Raw genomic sequence first — 17218 nt, 5'->3', positions numbered from 1 at the left:
GTCTCTATTTATCGAAATATATGTCGATGACATTTTTTTTAATCGCGGCGAATATATTTTTTGCGGATTACTAAACAGATTTTGCTCATTATAAGAATAAACTAAGAATATTTGTATATCTTCGAATAACTCATTATGATAAAATACACACCTACTCCATTTAATTAAGGTGAATGATAAAAAAAAAACAAAAATGCTATTAAAATACTTTTAACGCAGATTTTAATCATTTATTACTTGACACAGTTTGTATAATCCAATCAGTATAATATGATACTTTGGTGTATACCCCTGGATAATACTTGAGACCGCAAGCATATCCAAAGGACACCAAGCCAACGACCACGCCTTTATAAAGTATAGGTCCTCCTGAATCTCCAAAGCAGCCATCAACTCCATCAACATCGAGCTGACCGGCACAGATCATGGAGTCAGCAATAATTGCTCCTATCGCTTGATAATGTGTCTTACATTCTTCTTGGTTGATTATTAGCATCATAGAGTATTGTAGCTGATCGGGCTGTGGACCATCTTTCTGTAAAGATAGATAAGTTATTTAGATTTTGTGGCTTTTAGTGTTAAAGAGTCTTTAGGGCGTTGTGATGCAATGGTGTTGAGTCTTAATGTAAACGATGGTAGTAGATACGATTCCCAATCGGAGGAATGACTTATTTTTAATTACACGCTCTGGTTAGAAGGTAAGACACTCTGGAAATTTGGGCGGAATGTGGGGGACGCAAAATTGAAACTAACATAAGAATCTTAAACATAAGTTATCTAGGAAAAAATCAAAAGTAAAAAAAATACTTATAGCCTGTATACCATTACAAAATATAATAAAAACATAAATTTAAAAAAACTAACCTCAGTCGCGCCCCATCCTACCAACGTACATACAGAGTTAGGTACCAATTCGGTTCCCGGCTTAATTATAGTTCCTTGTCTCACCAAATTACCCAAAGTGAACCTTTTAGCGACAACGACCACGGCTATATCATTAGTGTAATAGCGCTTGTCGAACCCGTAATGAGGTACTATAGTTTTCACTTTATGCAACACACCCCCTCGGCTCCGATATGTGGAGCCGACACGGATTTTCCAGTATTGGGGTAGCGTGTAACTGGAATTAAATATAAAGGCTTAATATATTTATTAATATATTCAATATTAATTTCTATATAGAGTCAACGATAAGACGAAAACAGGTGATAGACCAAGTCGTGATAGCTATGAAAAAAATATAAAAAAAAATCTTTGTCATGTATTTTTCATATTATATTGATTTTAAAAATATCGGTAAAACCTACACCTGTGATGATTTTTCACCTTCTGTGAATTACAGTTTAAGATTGAAACATACCTGCATCAGTTTTCATTAAATGCGCAAACTTTTAAAGTTACTTGCAAAAACAGTGTAGTATATTTTTTTTATAGTACAGTCGGTTAAAGTTGGGTGTACTTAATATTTCGAATTTAATGTTTGGTAAAAACACGACATTTTATTGAAAGCTATATGCCGCATATAGCAGGATATGCAGAGGCGATCTGGGAACCTAGTGTTAGGATATTTCCGTTTTTCGCTGAACTGGTGGTTAATTATTTAACGTCAAAAAATTAAGCATCTAAATTCTTATTTTATATATTATTTGACTTGGACTTTAATATTTACTTACTTTCTACCAGTATCCGGGTTGTACTGGAAGCAATGGGCGCTAGATATGACGTGGCGTGAAGTTATAATGACTCCTGCGCAGTGCTGAATGTAGTCGTACGTCCCCCACACATCTAACAGCATCTGGGCTAAGATTGGATATTGTTGTATGGACGTGGGGGATCCGTTTAAAACCCGATTGGAATATTCACTATTTACTGAAATTAAATTAAATATTTATTTTTCCCAATATATCTTTAGTGTTAAAATAATTTTAATAGATTTACTGGGGGAGGTACCTTCTCCATGGACCATATTAATGTAAACATTGTTTTCTAAAAAAGTACGATTATAATATTCTATTTAAAATTTCTTATTGAGCTTAAGCTTGACGCGATTGGTAAGTCAATAAATATTCTTAATTAACTAAAGCAAAAGTACGGCTAAAACGCAATACCTCTAAAAATCCGGCGTAAAGTGAGGAACGAAGTCTTGGCATTAGGTTCCCTCTACCTTCCTATGTAAAGCGTGAAGCAGATTTTTTTGATTATATGACAAATATAACAAAAAATCTCTATATCTACATACCTTCTCCAAAATATAGAATGAAGAAAATCCAAGCATATAATAACATTATGCGGTACTTCCAAACAGGTATATTTCACGTGAACTCGTCGCTAACTTTGTGTAATGTAGCTAACACTTCGCGGCCGTTCTTTATACTTTAGAATCCAAATGCTATATAACTTTCTTGGAGCCTACACATCAAACTTTTACAGCTGTCATGGGAAGTGCTTTGTAGTGGGATTTGGTAATTTTGATATTTTCTATATAGAAATCTACAAAATTATTTTTTTTTCTATTTAAAAGTGGTGATGGTAAGACCACCCGTGGCGCAGAGGTTCAAGTGTGTGACTGTAATCGATAGGTTCGACCTAAACCCAAAATTAAATATTTATTTTTGTCACTCTAGTGTCGTAGTAGAATTCGGCGGAAAATGGGGAACGGAGTCTCTTAACCCTAGGTACCCCTTGTCTACCTGGTTTCCACTATCCACCATGCTACGTGCGGGATACAGCGTGAAGCTGGAAAAAACGCAATCCTGCTTTAAAATTGCAAGTATCAAATACGCAAGTCGTTATATACCTACTCTTGTTGTAAACCGTAAATGATGTATAAATAATATCTAGTTTACATTTTACAAGCATCAATCATTCTAAGCTTCTCCAAGACACGTAGGCTATGATTACAATTAAAAAGTTTATTTCCTGACTTGAGAAGATAAGTGTTCGTTCACTTTCATGAATTTAATTATTTATTAATGAAATAAATATTTAATGAGATAGCTAAACTTATGGAAATATTTATTTTTGTTAATTATGCGAAAGCCTCCAAATCACCTCCAAATCACTAAAAACAACATCAGTAACTTCAGGTTTTTAACCTTGAGAAGCTAGGTAGAGAGGACCTAATGTCAAGTGGGAATCGAACCCATAACCATCGTGTTCACAGTCAGATTGCCGCTGCGCCACGACAACCTCGAATATTATAAAAAAATATATATTGTTTGCCTTTACTAGTGATTAATCGAATCTCAACTACTGTCACAGACACAATATTCAACTTCCTTACCCAATTTTTTTTTATAATCTTTAAATAATAAAGCATAATATTTTAATCATAATTGAGGCCAGTGATGGCGTAGCGGCACAAGTGTGTAACTGTAGATGCGACTGGTTGTGAGTTCGAGTTAATTAAATATTTATTTAATTTTTTATTTTCTTTTCTTCACTCTCATATCATCCATTATTTTTTTGTCACGATAGCGGTAAAAAGTATGTATATATAATTACTAATTTATTAATACATATTAATTAAAGACGACAAGTAAAAATGGGAAACAAAACTAGTTATTTTCATAGTAATATGTATTTAAGAAGGCAGCTCGGTACAATTACTCATGTTTTTTCTGCCTGTGGCTGTAATGATACGGCACCATGATTAATTATTGTTTGTAGAAACCAATTAAATAGATCCATCTCTCGGGCTTAATACTAGTTACATGCCTCGAATTCATTTATTCTTTTGAAAAGTAAAAAAAATCGGTCAAGTGCGAATCATACTCGCCCATCGGGTTCCGTATTCAATATTGAACTTATAAATAATTTGTGTCCGTGGTAGATGGAATGGTACAGTTCTAATTAGGGCTGACATGGATTACTACGTGCAAGCCTTCCACCATCGGCCCATTCATTATTTTAATAAAGTAACCATCGCACGCTGTAGGCATGGGGATCTAGTATTCAGACGCTCTGTTCCTTATTTTTAGCCGAATTCTGGAGGCTTCTATTGAGTGGCGAAGCTCAACGCCGTGCTTTGCCTCTACACCAGAATATAATTTCTGGTGTAGAGGCAAAGCACACAATTTAAATAAATATTTCATTTCCTCGAGTGGGGGCGAACTCGCAGCCAGTCGGGTTTATCGTCACGTACTTGTGCCTCTGCGTCACAACTGGCTTCATCAACTCGTTGCCCGGTTGTTGTAGTTGCTCTATGGCCCCTACCTGTCTAAATCCCTGCCAAAAAGTTAAATATAGTAAAATGCAATTGTGTGATTTCTTCAATCTTTGTTAATCTTACACAAACAATTTTTAAATAACACATAATTTTAATGAATTAAAGAGTTTTTATATAATCAGTTTAACGTCAATAGGCAGAACAAATCAAAGTAATTTGCTCAACATTTACTGCTATGAAGCGTCAAAAAAATAAGAAAGTAAATAAAAATAAAGTAATATGTAATGAAAATAATATTATAAACTCATAAGGGATATATGAAATGATAAAATAACTGATTTTGTTCAACAATTTTATTGATATTTAAATAATCTGCTATTTATAAATTTCCATAAAATAATAAAATAATTTATCTTATAATACCCTTATTTCTAATCGCTGTTTGTATTTGGCTGTCAATACTCGTATAATATTTCATTCGACCTAATAGGTGTGTAACTTCATTTAAGTCACCATCAAAAAATGCTGTGGATAATTGTTTTTGCAAAGTTTTAATAACTTGTTTATTTTCTTTATTTAATTTCATTATTTCTTCTTCAGTATCTGCATTCTCCACTTCCTCATTCTTTTCCATGATTTCCATTAGAAATTCCTGATCTATTTGTGTGTTTTCTGGTATTTCTTTCCCTCTTAAGTGTAGCATGTAAATACCTGTTTTTGAACAATATTTAATAAGATATAAATATTTGACTTTTGCAATGTTTATATATTTTAAATGAAAGTATTTTAAGTTGATTCTTAGTTCACTACAGTGCTAGTCATCTGGTTAAAGTAGTTTTATTTAAAATATTCATTTACAGTTGCCATATGAGTAAACCAGTCTTAAAGAATTATATATTTCCTCATATACAACAAAACATAAGGATATATAAATTGACAATTCCTTTTGGAATTGTTTATATAGATTATTATGTAAAAAATAACAAATGTTATTACTCTATTTATTAACTTAAAACATGATAGAAGTCATATTTGATGGTGTTCCACCAGGTTAACAACACAATTAGGATTTTTTTTTCCTTTTTTCAATATTACAGATAAAGCACTGTGTTAAGCTCCACCACAAAATGTGCAAAATGTCAAATTTGGGCTGATAGTAGAGGAGTGTTTGTTCTCTACATACACAGCTATGTGGCAGCTGATGAAAAAATATTTTTTTTAACTATTACATACATATGCACATATTTTTATTTCAGGAAAATTTTTACAATTTTTCATAACCTATTTACTTAATGCTATAATTAGTAATAGTGTGTGTTTGTGTGTAAAAGTGAATATTTTTGTACATTATCATTAGCATGATGATGATTCATATGAACATAAAAATGCAATAAGGAGACAAAAATCTCTATAATAATAATTGATCTTATTATAATTAAAAAGATAAAAATACCTCTGGTAAGTGGTTCCAATAAGATTTTGTATGCATCATTAACTAATGAAGAATATTGTGCTGATATTTCTTGCTCCTCTTTTTTTCTGATAAAATATAAAAAAAATATGTTATTTATTACATATTTAATTTACACAAAAAAAATGAAAACATTTATACTTAATTATAATTCACCTATTAGCATATTTGTCTGGGTGTAAATGTTTTTGCAACTCCTTGTATCTTTTTGCTAAATCACTCTCATCCAAATCATATGTTTCTGTTATTCCAAGAATTTTAAAATAATTTTCAGGTGTTTCCGGTTTTTGTAGTGCTTTACATTTGGAGCAAAATAATTTAGATGTTAGAGGAGAGTCACTTCCGCACGACCAGCATGATATCTTTCTTATTTGAGACGAAATGTTAATTTTTGACATGAGATTCAAAAAGTTTCTTCTCAGAAGCATTATTGTATTTACTTTGCTTCAGTTTTAAGCTTTGCTGCTAAATCCTATAATTATATACAAGAGGAGGTTATATTTTTAAAAACAGTTTTGAAATGCACTATAATATAAATAATTGATAATCGAGACATTATTTTATATAAAGTTACGTACGTACGTACTACACAACATGTATATTAACTAATAAAATATTACTTCTTTATTACACAACAACAGAAATTCTATTTTAATCACTAATATTGTGCTAAAATCGTCATAGCTCAAAGAACAAATAGTTTTTATGTCAAAGTCAAAATCAGCTGATTTGGTAAACAAAGGATTTAGTGCGTTCAATTTATGTCTCCTTTTGATTTCCAATGACATAAATAAAAAAATATATTCTATTACAATTGTTAGCATAAATAGTATGTGTAAGTTTTGTCTTCTATTGAGCTTACTCATATCATATAAAACAAAGCCCTATTGGCATATTATTTAAAATATTTTTGATATGAGTTCATTTTACTATTGTTTATTTAATTAAATTGAAATAGAACTTTTTATTAGACATAAGAAATGATGAAACAAAATCGAATTTAATACGAAATCATAACGAAACAACTAACAGAAAAGATTTTGGTATTCATAATAAAAATATTTAAAAATAACTTTTATTGACTTGCTTAATCTATTAGCTGGCAACATCTGAAATTTGACGTTTGTTATTAAATTTATCAATAAATCTGTTTCTGACTATAATCTAAGAGTGCTGCAAATAAATATAAAAACACTAGTATTAATAAACAATATCCTATATAAATCAAAAACTATAACCAATTCAATTTTTTTATTTGGACTTATCTTTTGTTGTGATTTCTCTCAAATATCATAAGATTTAGTAAATGCAGATTTGTGTAATATAGTCGACAATGGTTTCTTACTTCACAATCGACACCCCTGGTGAAATAACTAATTTTCAAAAAGAAATATCAAGTATGATGCATGGTTTTGGAGATAATCCCAATCCTAATGCAGCAACTGTAGTGTTAGTCGAAAATATAGTCTTACAGCAATTAAGGTGGATGCTACAAGAAGCATATAACTTATCACTTATGAGAGGAGCCATATCAATAACTAATTATGATATTATATATTTAGTAAGGAAGAATCCTGTAAAATTAAAAAGACTCCACGATTATCAGATTAAATTGGATCGAATTGATAAAAATCGACAGTCAACAATCGGTACTCAAGCTGAAGCAATTTTACCAGGTATTATATTAGATGATGAAAAAGATATAACAATGAAAAAGAAACGCACTCATATAGAAATTATTAAAGAGTTTGACGAAGCTGATGAAGTGAGTCAGATTAAATTTGACACTATTGAATACTTAAGAAAAGTCCGAGCTGCTAAGATTAGTGAATCAATGTCATTTGAAAAGTATGAAGCATACCATAAGGCTAGATGTGCTTCTTTTCGATCTAGTTATGGTCTTAGCAAAGGATTTGTAAAATTAGAAAAGTGGATAAATCCAAACAAAGAACTTAAAATAGGCCATTCAGCATTAGAAGTTTTATGTTTCTTAGCATATGAGACTGTTGCAGAAATAGTAGATGCTGTATTTTTAATTCGGCAAGACAGTAAGAAGAAAAGTGGAGATCCTTTCAGTAAATTTGAGGGTGGTTATTTTTGTAACCCTCAAAGCTTAAATAATTCTGTTTATATTAAATCTGGTTATGAAGGTGTCCCAGCCATAACTGTTGCAGAAGTAAGAGAGGTGTTGAGAAGATATTTCACACCTACAGTTGGCATGAATGGTTTATTTTATAGAAACATGTGTATGGATTTGCCTGTGAGATTCATAGCAATATAAATTATTTGAAATACTTATATTGGATTTTAATTGATATCCCTTTGTAATTTTTTTCAAAATCATGTACTGTTTCATAATGTACAGAAACATAGATAATTTTATTGACAGAATATCTCATCTCTATATCAGAATAGTCGGAGAGAATGGAGTATTAGACACTGTGGTCCTTGTGCTTGTTTCAACTTGTCACCATACTTTATAATATGTAACCTTCACTTCTTACCACTTTCTCTTGCTTTATAACATGCCATGCACTCAACACGCAGTGCCTCCAGAATTCGGCAGAAAGTGGGGAATGGATTGTCTTAACACTAGGTTCCCATTGCCTACCTTGCTGTGTGCGGGATACAGTGAAGTTAAATTAAAAATTTAAATTAATAAAAATTAGATATACTTTCAGCCCATATATTGGTATAGAGGCCAATGGTGGCACAGGGGCAGAAGCATTTAGCTGTAAACGCGAAACAGTGGGTTCGATTCCCACTTGACGAACTGAAATATTGAATATTTCCATTTTTTCTCTAGTGTAGAGGCAAAGCGCGGCGTGTAGTTCCGCTTCTCAACGTCGTTAGAATTCGACGGAAAGTGGAGTGCGGAGTGTCTCAACACTAGGCCCCTCCGGTGTAATCTGCTACATGAGGAATATAGTGTGATGCTGATAAAGAAATGTATTGGTTACATCTACTCATATATTATACACTATAGCAGGGGCTCCCAACCTTTTCTTGCGCAAAGTGGTCCACTTTTATATCAATACTAGCGGACGCGCGCAGCTTCGCTTGCTTATTTAGGGGTGAATTCTAATAAACCACGAAACGTATTCATTGAAATATTTTTGAGTTTAAATTTCAAATTTTATTAAAATCGGTGGCGATTTAAAGATTTTTCCATACAAACTTTCAACCCTTTATTTGCGCCCTTAGGGGGTGAATTCTACAAAATCATGAAACAAATGTTCAATTAAATATTTTCAAGAGTCTAAATTTCAAATTTTATAATAATCGGTGGCGTTTTAAAGATTTTTCCGTACAAATTTCCACCCCCTATATTTGCACCCTTAGAGGGAGAATTCTAGAAAACGATGAAACACGTGTTCAATTAAATACTTTTAAAAAAGTAAATTTCAAATTTTATGACAATCGGTGACGATTTAATTTTTTTTCCATACAAACTTTCAATCCCTATTTCACCCCTTTAGGGTTAAAATTTTTCAAAATCCCTTCTTAGTGGATGTCCAGATTACGAAAGTAAATATCTTTCCAAATTCCACGTTTCTACGCACAGCGGTTACGGCTGTGCGCGCGTCTTACCTCAGTCAGTGAGGACAAGTCCTTTTATATATATATAGATTGCTAGCAGGGACCACTCTGTAGGTATAAACTGTGAAACACGAATTTTAATTTGGGAACGTCGTGGCGAAGCGGTACATGCGTGTAACGCGACGGTTGTGGGTTCGATCCCCACTCGAGGAAATGAAATATTTATTTATTAGATGTACCGGTATGTAGTGAGCGTTTTCGCGTCCAACGCCTCACCGCACTAAAATTTAAATTGTTCGCGGACCATTTCTAGGCTTCTGCGGACCACTTTTAGGCTTCTGCGCCACTGGTGGTCCGCGGACCACTGGTTGGCGACCACTGCACTAGAGCATTGACTAGACAAGTCGACTAGGGTTTTGAAAGCACTGCCTGCAAATTTAATTTTCTAGCCTGAGTTATGGCCTGCGATATTGCAGTCTTGTTGCCTGCCTGAAATAACATGTGTATATAAAATATTTTTAGAATTGTCGTCATAGATCCTGGTGAATAGTGGCGCGGGAAGTTGTTGAAACACTTATTTATTATTAAATTTCACGGTTTCACCGGGAAAAATGTGCTAGTTTTCAACATTTTTTGAATAACTTTTGTTTTTCAGTTTCACTTTGTATCTCGCGTATAGCAGGGTAGGGAGAGGGAACCTAGTACTAATAATCTCCGTTTCCCACCGATTTTTCGGAGCATTGCGTGTCCAATGGAGGAACTCAACGGGAATCAAAAAGGGGCGATATTCGGTTGCCGTATGCGTTCAACCAACACGTAATACCTCAGAGTGATGTACAAGTTTATTCTATCTTTGCCTTTATCCATTATGTAATAAATAAAAAAAAAACGATGATTAGGTCCAGAACATTTTATTTAGCTTCACGCTGTATCCCGCACGTAGCAGGGTAGATAGACCTGAAAACCCAGAGTTAAGACATTTCGTTCCCATCAATACATTATGCCTTCCCCTACTTTCCGCTGAATTGTGAAGGCATTGCGAGTTGAATGACGAAACTTAACGCTTTGCTTCGACAGCAGAGCGAAGTAATTAATATATTAAATATTTCATTTCCTCGAGTAGAAATCGAACTCACAACCTCTGCATCACGACTGACCTTAATATATATGAAATATATACATTCAACATTCAAAACACAACATACGGTCCACGATAGCCAATTCGGCTTCCCTTCGGCCACTCAATTAATCGTTAGAATTGGGTCTCTCTGGAGGACCTCTAGGGTGAAGTGTTCTCGTATATTTCAACTATGTGCTTAGGACCACTTGGAATATGGCGAGAGTTGGTCGATACCTAAGAATGTTAGGTGTAAGGGTCGAATGTGTTGAGTGTGTTTATATTTTATATATGTGGGGGGAAATATGATTGAATTATGTGTTGATTTGGTATATTATGTTTATTAAATGTTTAAGGTAAAATATATATTGCTTATATCCTTATATAATTTGAGAAATCATTTTTTCTTAGGCTTAAAAAAAAAGAGATAAATATGGAGTTCATGAATTACATATTTTTTTGGAGGTATTCTTTTCTACTTAAACAAGTGTTACTTAAAACAATTAAAATATTTCTCTACTACTAATGTAATATAAGTGTAAAATGAATTAATTTATTTCTATAGGCTTACATGTTACATATTCAAATATGTAGGTACATGTTCGGAGTGCTATTAAGAGCTTAACCCCACCGCCCATTAGTTTTACAATTACACGAGTTTCAGAAATTGTTAACCACATATCAAACATTTAGAGAGAACAACGATATCACTACACTTTACTTCTTAATTCACTTTACCAATGTCACGTTGTATGGAGAACACACGAAGGTAAAGTAAAAAAGAGACAATAGGAGAGTTCATGTCAAAAAAATGTAAAAAAAAAACGATATCGACATTCTGTCAAAAAGAGAAATTGTGTGTCTAAACTTAATTTTTGGCAGCTGTCACTATCAGCAGGGATTGGATAATATTTTAAACTTTACAGTTTTACCGTTTAATATATCGAGTAGCGTAACTCAACGCCGCGTTTTTTCTTTAAGCGGCGAAATGATATTAATTATATCTTTTTAATGGTTTTTAAATGACGTCAAAGATCTTATAATGAATAGATATGTTCTTCAAATTAATTCATATATGATTCCTTTAAATTATTTATACAACATAAAAGAATTCTGAGTGTTAGTTAAGTGTTACATTCAAGGGTATATTTTAAGCTACGGTACGGGTAAAACTTATGCTTATAATAATAGAAAAGCTAAATAAATCTTCAATAGAAATTTATGAAACCTATTTAAAACACTACTAAGAGAAAAATATATAAATATACTTAGAATAAAAAAAAAAACTGGGCTAGAAATATAACATGATTTTAAAACATATAGAAATATCATCAAAATCGTCACAGCCTTCTGGAATCACATTAATTTTACATATAAACATTAACGTCTCGACAATTTCATTACATATTTACTTTTATACCTCAAAGATGTTTGTGAATACATAAGATATTTTAGCGGAGACGGTCCTTTTAATAATTTATTAGACACATTAGCGCAATTATTAAGCATTTCTTGAGCTCTAATGTACGTGAGAGGCGTATCTTTCTTAATAAAGTTTATGTAGACAATTTAATTCTTTTTTGTATTCGCATTTTTACATTATTTTGATAAAAATTAAATTTGGTACTATATATAGAGAAAATTCGAAAAATTATTAGTTCAACCCATGAAAAAAAAAATGTGTAGGTATATTATTTATGTAAAATATAAATATATATTTTTTCCGAACTGTGGAATGGCCTACCCGCGGCAGTGTTTCCAGGTCGGTACGATACGGGTACCTTCAAAAAGCGCGTCTATCTCCACCTCAAAGGTCAGCAACGCACCCGTAGTTCCTCTGGTGCTGCACGGGGTCGTGGGCGGCGGTGATCATCATCAGGTGACCCGAACGCTCGTTTGCCTTGTTCCGTTTTCCATAAAATATATATATATATATTTATGTATCCCGCATATAGCAGGGTAGGCAGAGCCTAGAGTAAGACTCTCCGTTCCCCACTTATTGTCCAATTTTCAGGAACTTGTGAGTGGCGTAACTCTGTATGAAAATATTAAAAATCTTAATTCATTTCTCCGCGTAAAAATCGAACCTACAATTGTTGTGTTACAGTCACATGCTAGTAGTAGTAGTTAATAACTAAAGAATTTTTGAGATCAATTAAGAATCCAAGACGTATAATGATAATATTATGAACTAACATAAACTTTTATATATTGTTAAAAAAAACAAAAAAACACATTCTTGGCATACAATCATATAAAATCTGGTTGTAATTATATATAAGTGACAAGTTTCTCAATGTTTGCGGCTTCGACTTGCCAAATTTTGCTGCTAAACTTTCCCGAATTAAGACTGGAAGTTCTTAACCCCGTGATTAATTAGAAGGGAGACGTTTGCTCTGATGTAAGTATTTCGGCTAAGTTTTAACGAAATGTTACACTCGTAAAATTTATGTGTGACGTAATGTTTTTGTGTGTGAAAATATTATTTTGTGTGTTTTTATAATATAAAGGATTTGTGTTTGTTAGAATTAATTATTATAATATTTATAGCTAGTTATATTCAACAAATGAATTATTATTTATTAATATGCGTGTAGCGGGATAGGCAGAGCCTAATGTTTTATATTATATTTTTCTAGAAAAAAAAAACAGAAAAAGAACGAGAAATTGAATCTAGTAATGTAGGTGATGGTGGCACAGGGAGTCAGTGCCAAATCGGGAGGAGAAAAGTATAGTTTTAGTTTTCCGCTGTGGTTAGGTCTTAATACGTAATGTGACGTAATTGGGTGGGATTGTGTATAGTATATGAGTGATGCTAAGAAATATATAATATTTCAGTTATAAATTCATTTGAGGCTGTCGAGGTGCAGCAGCATAAGGATGTGATTGTAAACTGGACTGGTTGTTCTGCAACTCAATGTTCAGTGCCTCTAGAATTCAGCAGAAAGTGGAGTGTCTTAACTCTAGGTTCCCAGGTGCCTATGTTCGGAATACAGCGTGAAGCTAAAATATATTTATATATATAATCTTTATTCTGTTAGCCCTTTACTTCTAATAATAAAAGGTTATCAATTAGAATAGAATACAATTCAAAGGCGGGGTTCGAAACACAATTATTATTTCAAAGAAATAACTGTGACGAAAAATATAACACATCATTTCTACTAAACTACAAAGACTTTCTTTGCCTTTTGAGAATACATAACTGTTGCAACGATAAAGATAGAAAATTGGCAACGTTCTCAAAAAAGTTTCATTTTTTCGATCCATTTCGTATTTTATATCAAAGTTCAACTGAAATATCAATGTTTATAGAAGTTTACGTTTTGTTTGTACACGATGTATTTTCTCGTTGTTCTACTATTGTTTTTATAAATTGTATTCTAACTTCCATGTAGAGAACTATGTCTAAACAAAGAAGTACATATGTCTTGAACAACTCTTGAAAATCGATTCCTTTAAAGGACTAGTGGATTTTTCTTTTCTAAATGTGAATAACATTTTAATTATCTTAAAATGGGGAAGTTATTGATGTAAAATTAAATTAAAATGGGCTATTGTAGTAGTGGTACAAGCATGCGACTGTAAACGCGACAGGCTTTGGGTTTGGTCCCCACTCGAGGAAATTAAATATTTAATATTTTCATTTCTTCGCTCTGGTGTCGAGGCAAAGCGCGGGGTTGAGGTCCGTCGCTAAACATGCAATGCCTCCAGTGTCTTAACACTAGGATTCTCACTAGGATTGCCTACCCTCTTTTAAAATTGCCCTCAAAACCTAAGATATTATAGCGGTAGGTATCACCAGCTTAATTATCCAGATTGAGTACTGCACTTTGTCTTACCAAAGCGAAGAAAATGAAAATATGAATTGCATTTCCTCGACTGAGAATTGAATCCACAACCTGTCGCTTTTACAGTCGTACCACCACTGGCCCCAACTCTCTAACTCATTTTTTTTTAAATTTATATAAGTTTATTTCCACTAAAGCTTATAAATATTATGATATATGTAATCTAAATGTAATATATTAACATATGAATCTAGTTCACATTGTGGTCACGCCACTAATTAGCTTTTGTCACCTATACTGAGATATTAATTACATTAAACACATAGTTTGTACATGTAAAAATATATAGTAGACTAGTGGACCCGAACGCGGCTACGCCCGCTTGAACTATACGAATATTTATTAAATATATTTATGAAATTATTTTCAAGTTTCAATAGAGAGATGCGATAAGCAAGCTCATTTTGAGTGACGTTTTCTAACAACATACTTTGCAAATCGTTGCTTAGCAACGGTCGCATAGCGACGGTTGTTATTAACATGGCGGAATAAATTGCATGTCAAATTAATAAGTATTTTAATATATTGGTATATATCGATAATATTACAAATATGAGAAATAAAAGTATCCCATGTTCATCCCGACACCCTTAAGTATCTCTATATGAGTATTTTATCACAATTAAATTAGCGGTTTGACCATGATTGCGTAAAAGACAGACAGACAGACAGACAGAGTTACTTTCGAATTTATAATATAGGTATGGATACAAATACCTTACTATTGAATAATAAAAAAAAAAGTTATTGATATTTCATAAATTTTACAATTTCATTTTTTTTATTGATTTCTTTATTTTTAAGTTGTTTTATAACCACTCACACAAGTGAAAGTTCAGCTTAAGTCTCGTGAACTGTATGTATTAAATTATATTTTTTCTTTTCTTGTTATTATACATATAAAAATTATTATAGATCTCGACGAGGACTTTTTTTTTTCTAAATTAAATTTCTGCCCAAAACCGTTGCAGCGGCGGAGGTGATTTATTATTTATTTTATTTTTCGATCATTTCAAGCCTAGGGGGTTGGTGTGCGAAGCTTGCAGATGGCGGAGCCCCTAGTTGCAAATTAAGAAATAACTTGTGAAGATATTAAGATAAAATTTTCTTACACTATGCTAAATACACCAATATACTTTTTTATTAAATTATTTAATAATCCCTCTAATAGAATCCCCTTTCTCCAATAGAAACCCTTAAATATAAATGAATATGCCTCATCAGAATATCTCAACTATTATAATCATAAAAACACATAATAAATAGCATAAGAAATAAATATAATGGACTGCACACTGCTACCCATGTCGTCTAAGCTTGCTGACAAATTAGTCTTCGCTTAGAACGGGCGATTAAAGAGATAACAGCGTACGAGGATTATCACACGATCGTACATACCCTGTTAGTACAAACCTAGTTAGTACTTAAATAGACTCCACCCCCTAACCCTGGGAATCTAGTTAGGACTTAAGTAGACTCCACTCCCTAAACCTGGGAATCTAGTTAGGACTTCCATAGATGGTAGGGGACCATCCAAGTATGTATGGAAATTGTAAATGAGCTACGTAAATTACTTCGCGCTTATGACATATATTGTTTAAGCTTGTCGGTTTTAGGGTAAGTGCTTTGTAATTCAAAATGGTGGTATGTTATAGGATATGGGCGTAAGTGGTTTGTGATTGCTATATATATTTTATGTTTAATTAATATTGACATTTTAGTTGTGAAATTGGGTTCAAAGTGAGAACTCATAGAACAAATAAAATATAAAATGTGAAAAAATGTGGGTATTTCGTAGAAAGAAAATACTTATATTTATCGTCATTTCATACAAAGTAAGTTCATACGTTCATAACTTAAGTTTGTTAACTTTTATGAATTGTACTTCCGTTGACTTATAATCCTGAAATCCCATGGTACGGAAGCCTTGGCGGGCGAGCTCGATTCGTACTTAACCGATCTTTAAATAAATAATCAGCGGCGTTGAGTCCCGCCACTCAACACATAGTGCCTCAGAATTCAACAACAAGGGCCACAATTGTCTCCAAGTCCAATCCAAGTTTCCTCTGTATGTATAATGATTTACTAGACTTATTAAAAATAATATATTTTATGTATTTTACAGAGTACGATGATCTTTAAGCGGCTTACAAACAATTAGGTACAGAAAGATATTGCGAATATATTTTTTTAATATAATGCAGTCATTATAACGACACTGAACAGACTGAGAATTTTGTGAGTTCTCATTTAATGAGAAGAAGTAAAATCAATATTATTTTCTTGTTATAATATTCATTTTTATCAGGTATAAACATATAGTATCATGAGGCCAGTCGTGGCGCAGTGGCGCGAGCTTGTAACGCGTACCCTAAACCTGTTGAGGGTTCGATTCCAACTCGAGGACATGAAATCTATATATATAAAATCGAACTCAGAAACCAAATCTCAAATTTTGCATATGAGTTATTTATAGGACGTAGGTGCTCATGGAGACAGAAATTAGTGATAACTTAGTTCACGCAGGCGAAGCCGCGGGCGGGCCGCTAGTATTTTATATTTTCGTTTCCCTCGCTGTGGAGGGAACGAAAATAAAGAAAGAAAAGCGGAGTTGAGTTCCACTACTTCACACGGAACAGAATTCGGCGAAAATTGAGGAACAGAAGTAGAAAAGAAAGAAAGAACCGCCACTGCACTCTAACACGCCTACATGAACATTTAAAAAATCTTCACTGTATTAGCCATTCAACACGTAATGCCTAGAACTCGCCTTAAATTGGGGAACGGAATGTCTTAACACTAGATTTTCTCTGCCTACCCTCCTACTTGAGTGATGTTGAAAAAGAAACGTTTTACCACTCTATACAAATTTGGCCTTACATATCACGAAAACGGAGGGTGTTGTGGAATGGGGTTTACGTAACGCGTTGCGAGTAAAAATTTCGTATAGCACATTATATCTGAGTGGCATTTCTCTCCATTGTATTCTACTTAATAGATATTTAAATATTATATTTTGAAGAAAGGTCCCAGGTTCCCAGGTTGAATATTACGTGCTGATGCTCCAACAT

General features: G+C 32.9%; 3 protein-coding genes across 6 annotated transcripts; 1 reads left to right on the top strand and 2 right to left on the bottom strand.

Moving 5' to 3' along the window:
- Positions 1–208: 208 nt before the first annotated feature.
- Positions 209–2759, bottom strand: LOC146540607 (trypsin, alkaline A-like). Its single transcript, XM_085200165.1, has 4 exons — positions 2240–2759; positions 1674–1869; positions 865–1120; positions 209–535 (listed from the first exon to the last, which is right to left on the bottom strand). Exons 1-4 carry the CDS (start codon positions 2283–2285, stop codon positions 227–229), a joined length of 807 nt encoding a protein of 268 aa, XP_085056291.1. The 5' UTR covers positions 2286–2759; the 3' UTR covers positions 209–226.
- A 1747-nt stretch (positions 2760–4506) lies between these two features.
- Hsc20 (iron-sulfur cluster co-chaperone protein HscB-like protein, mitochondrial) lies at positions 4507–6358 on the bottom strand. Of its 4 annotated transcripts, none has more exons than XM_085199425.1 (4): positions 6222–6358; positions 5796–6111; positions 5622–5707; positions 4507–4879 (listed from the first exon to the last, which is right to left on the bottom strand). In XM_085199425.1, the coding sequence occupies exons 2-4, from the start codon at positions 6065–6067 to the stop codon at positions 4578–4580; spliced, it is 660 nt and encodes a 219-aa protein (XP_085055551.1). In that variant the 5' UTR covers positions 6068–6111; positions 6222–6358; the 3' UTR covers positions 4507–4577. The 4 variants fall into 4 exon arrangements, with proteins under 4 accessions (XP_085055551.1, XP_085055559.1, XP_085055543.1 ...); XM_085199433.1 differs by having other exon boundaries at positions 6226–6358; XM_085199417.1 differs by having other exon boundaries at positions 6218–6355.
- Positions 6359–6766: 408 nt separating this feature from the next.
- LOC146540605 (transcription initiation protein SPT3 homolog) lies at positions 6767–7937 on the top strand. Its single transcript, XM_085204207.1, has one exon. It carries the CDS (start codon positions 6973–6975, stop codon positions 7918–7920), a length of 948 nt encoding a protein of 315 aa, XP_085060333.1. The 5' UTR covers positions 6767–6972; the 3' UTR covers positions 7921–7937.
- The last annotated feature ends 9281 nt before the right edge of the window (positions 7938–17218 follow it).

The sequence above is a fragment of the Heliconius melpomene genome, chromosome 2 (assembly GCF_056956725.1).
Source record: "Heliconius melpomene rosina isolate 202511_hmr_F chromosome 2, ASM5695672v1, whole genome shotgun sequence".
Taxonomy (NCBI): Eukaryota; Metazoa; Arthropoda; class Insecta; order Lepidoptera; family Nymphalidae; genus Heliconius; species Heliconius melpomene.
The sequence above is the reverse complement of the archived record's forward strand: the minus strand, read 5'-3'. Positions and strand labels throughout refer to the sequence as shown.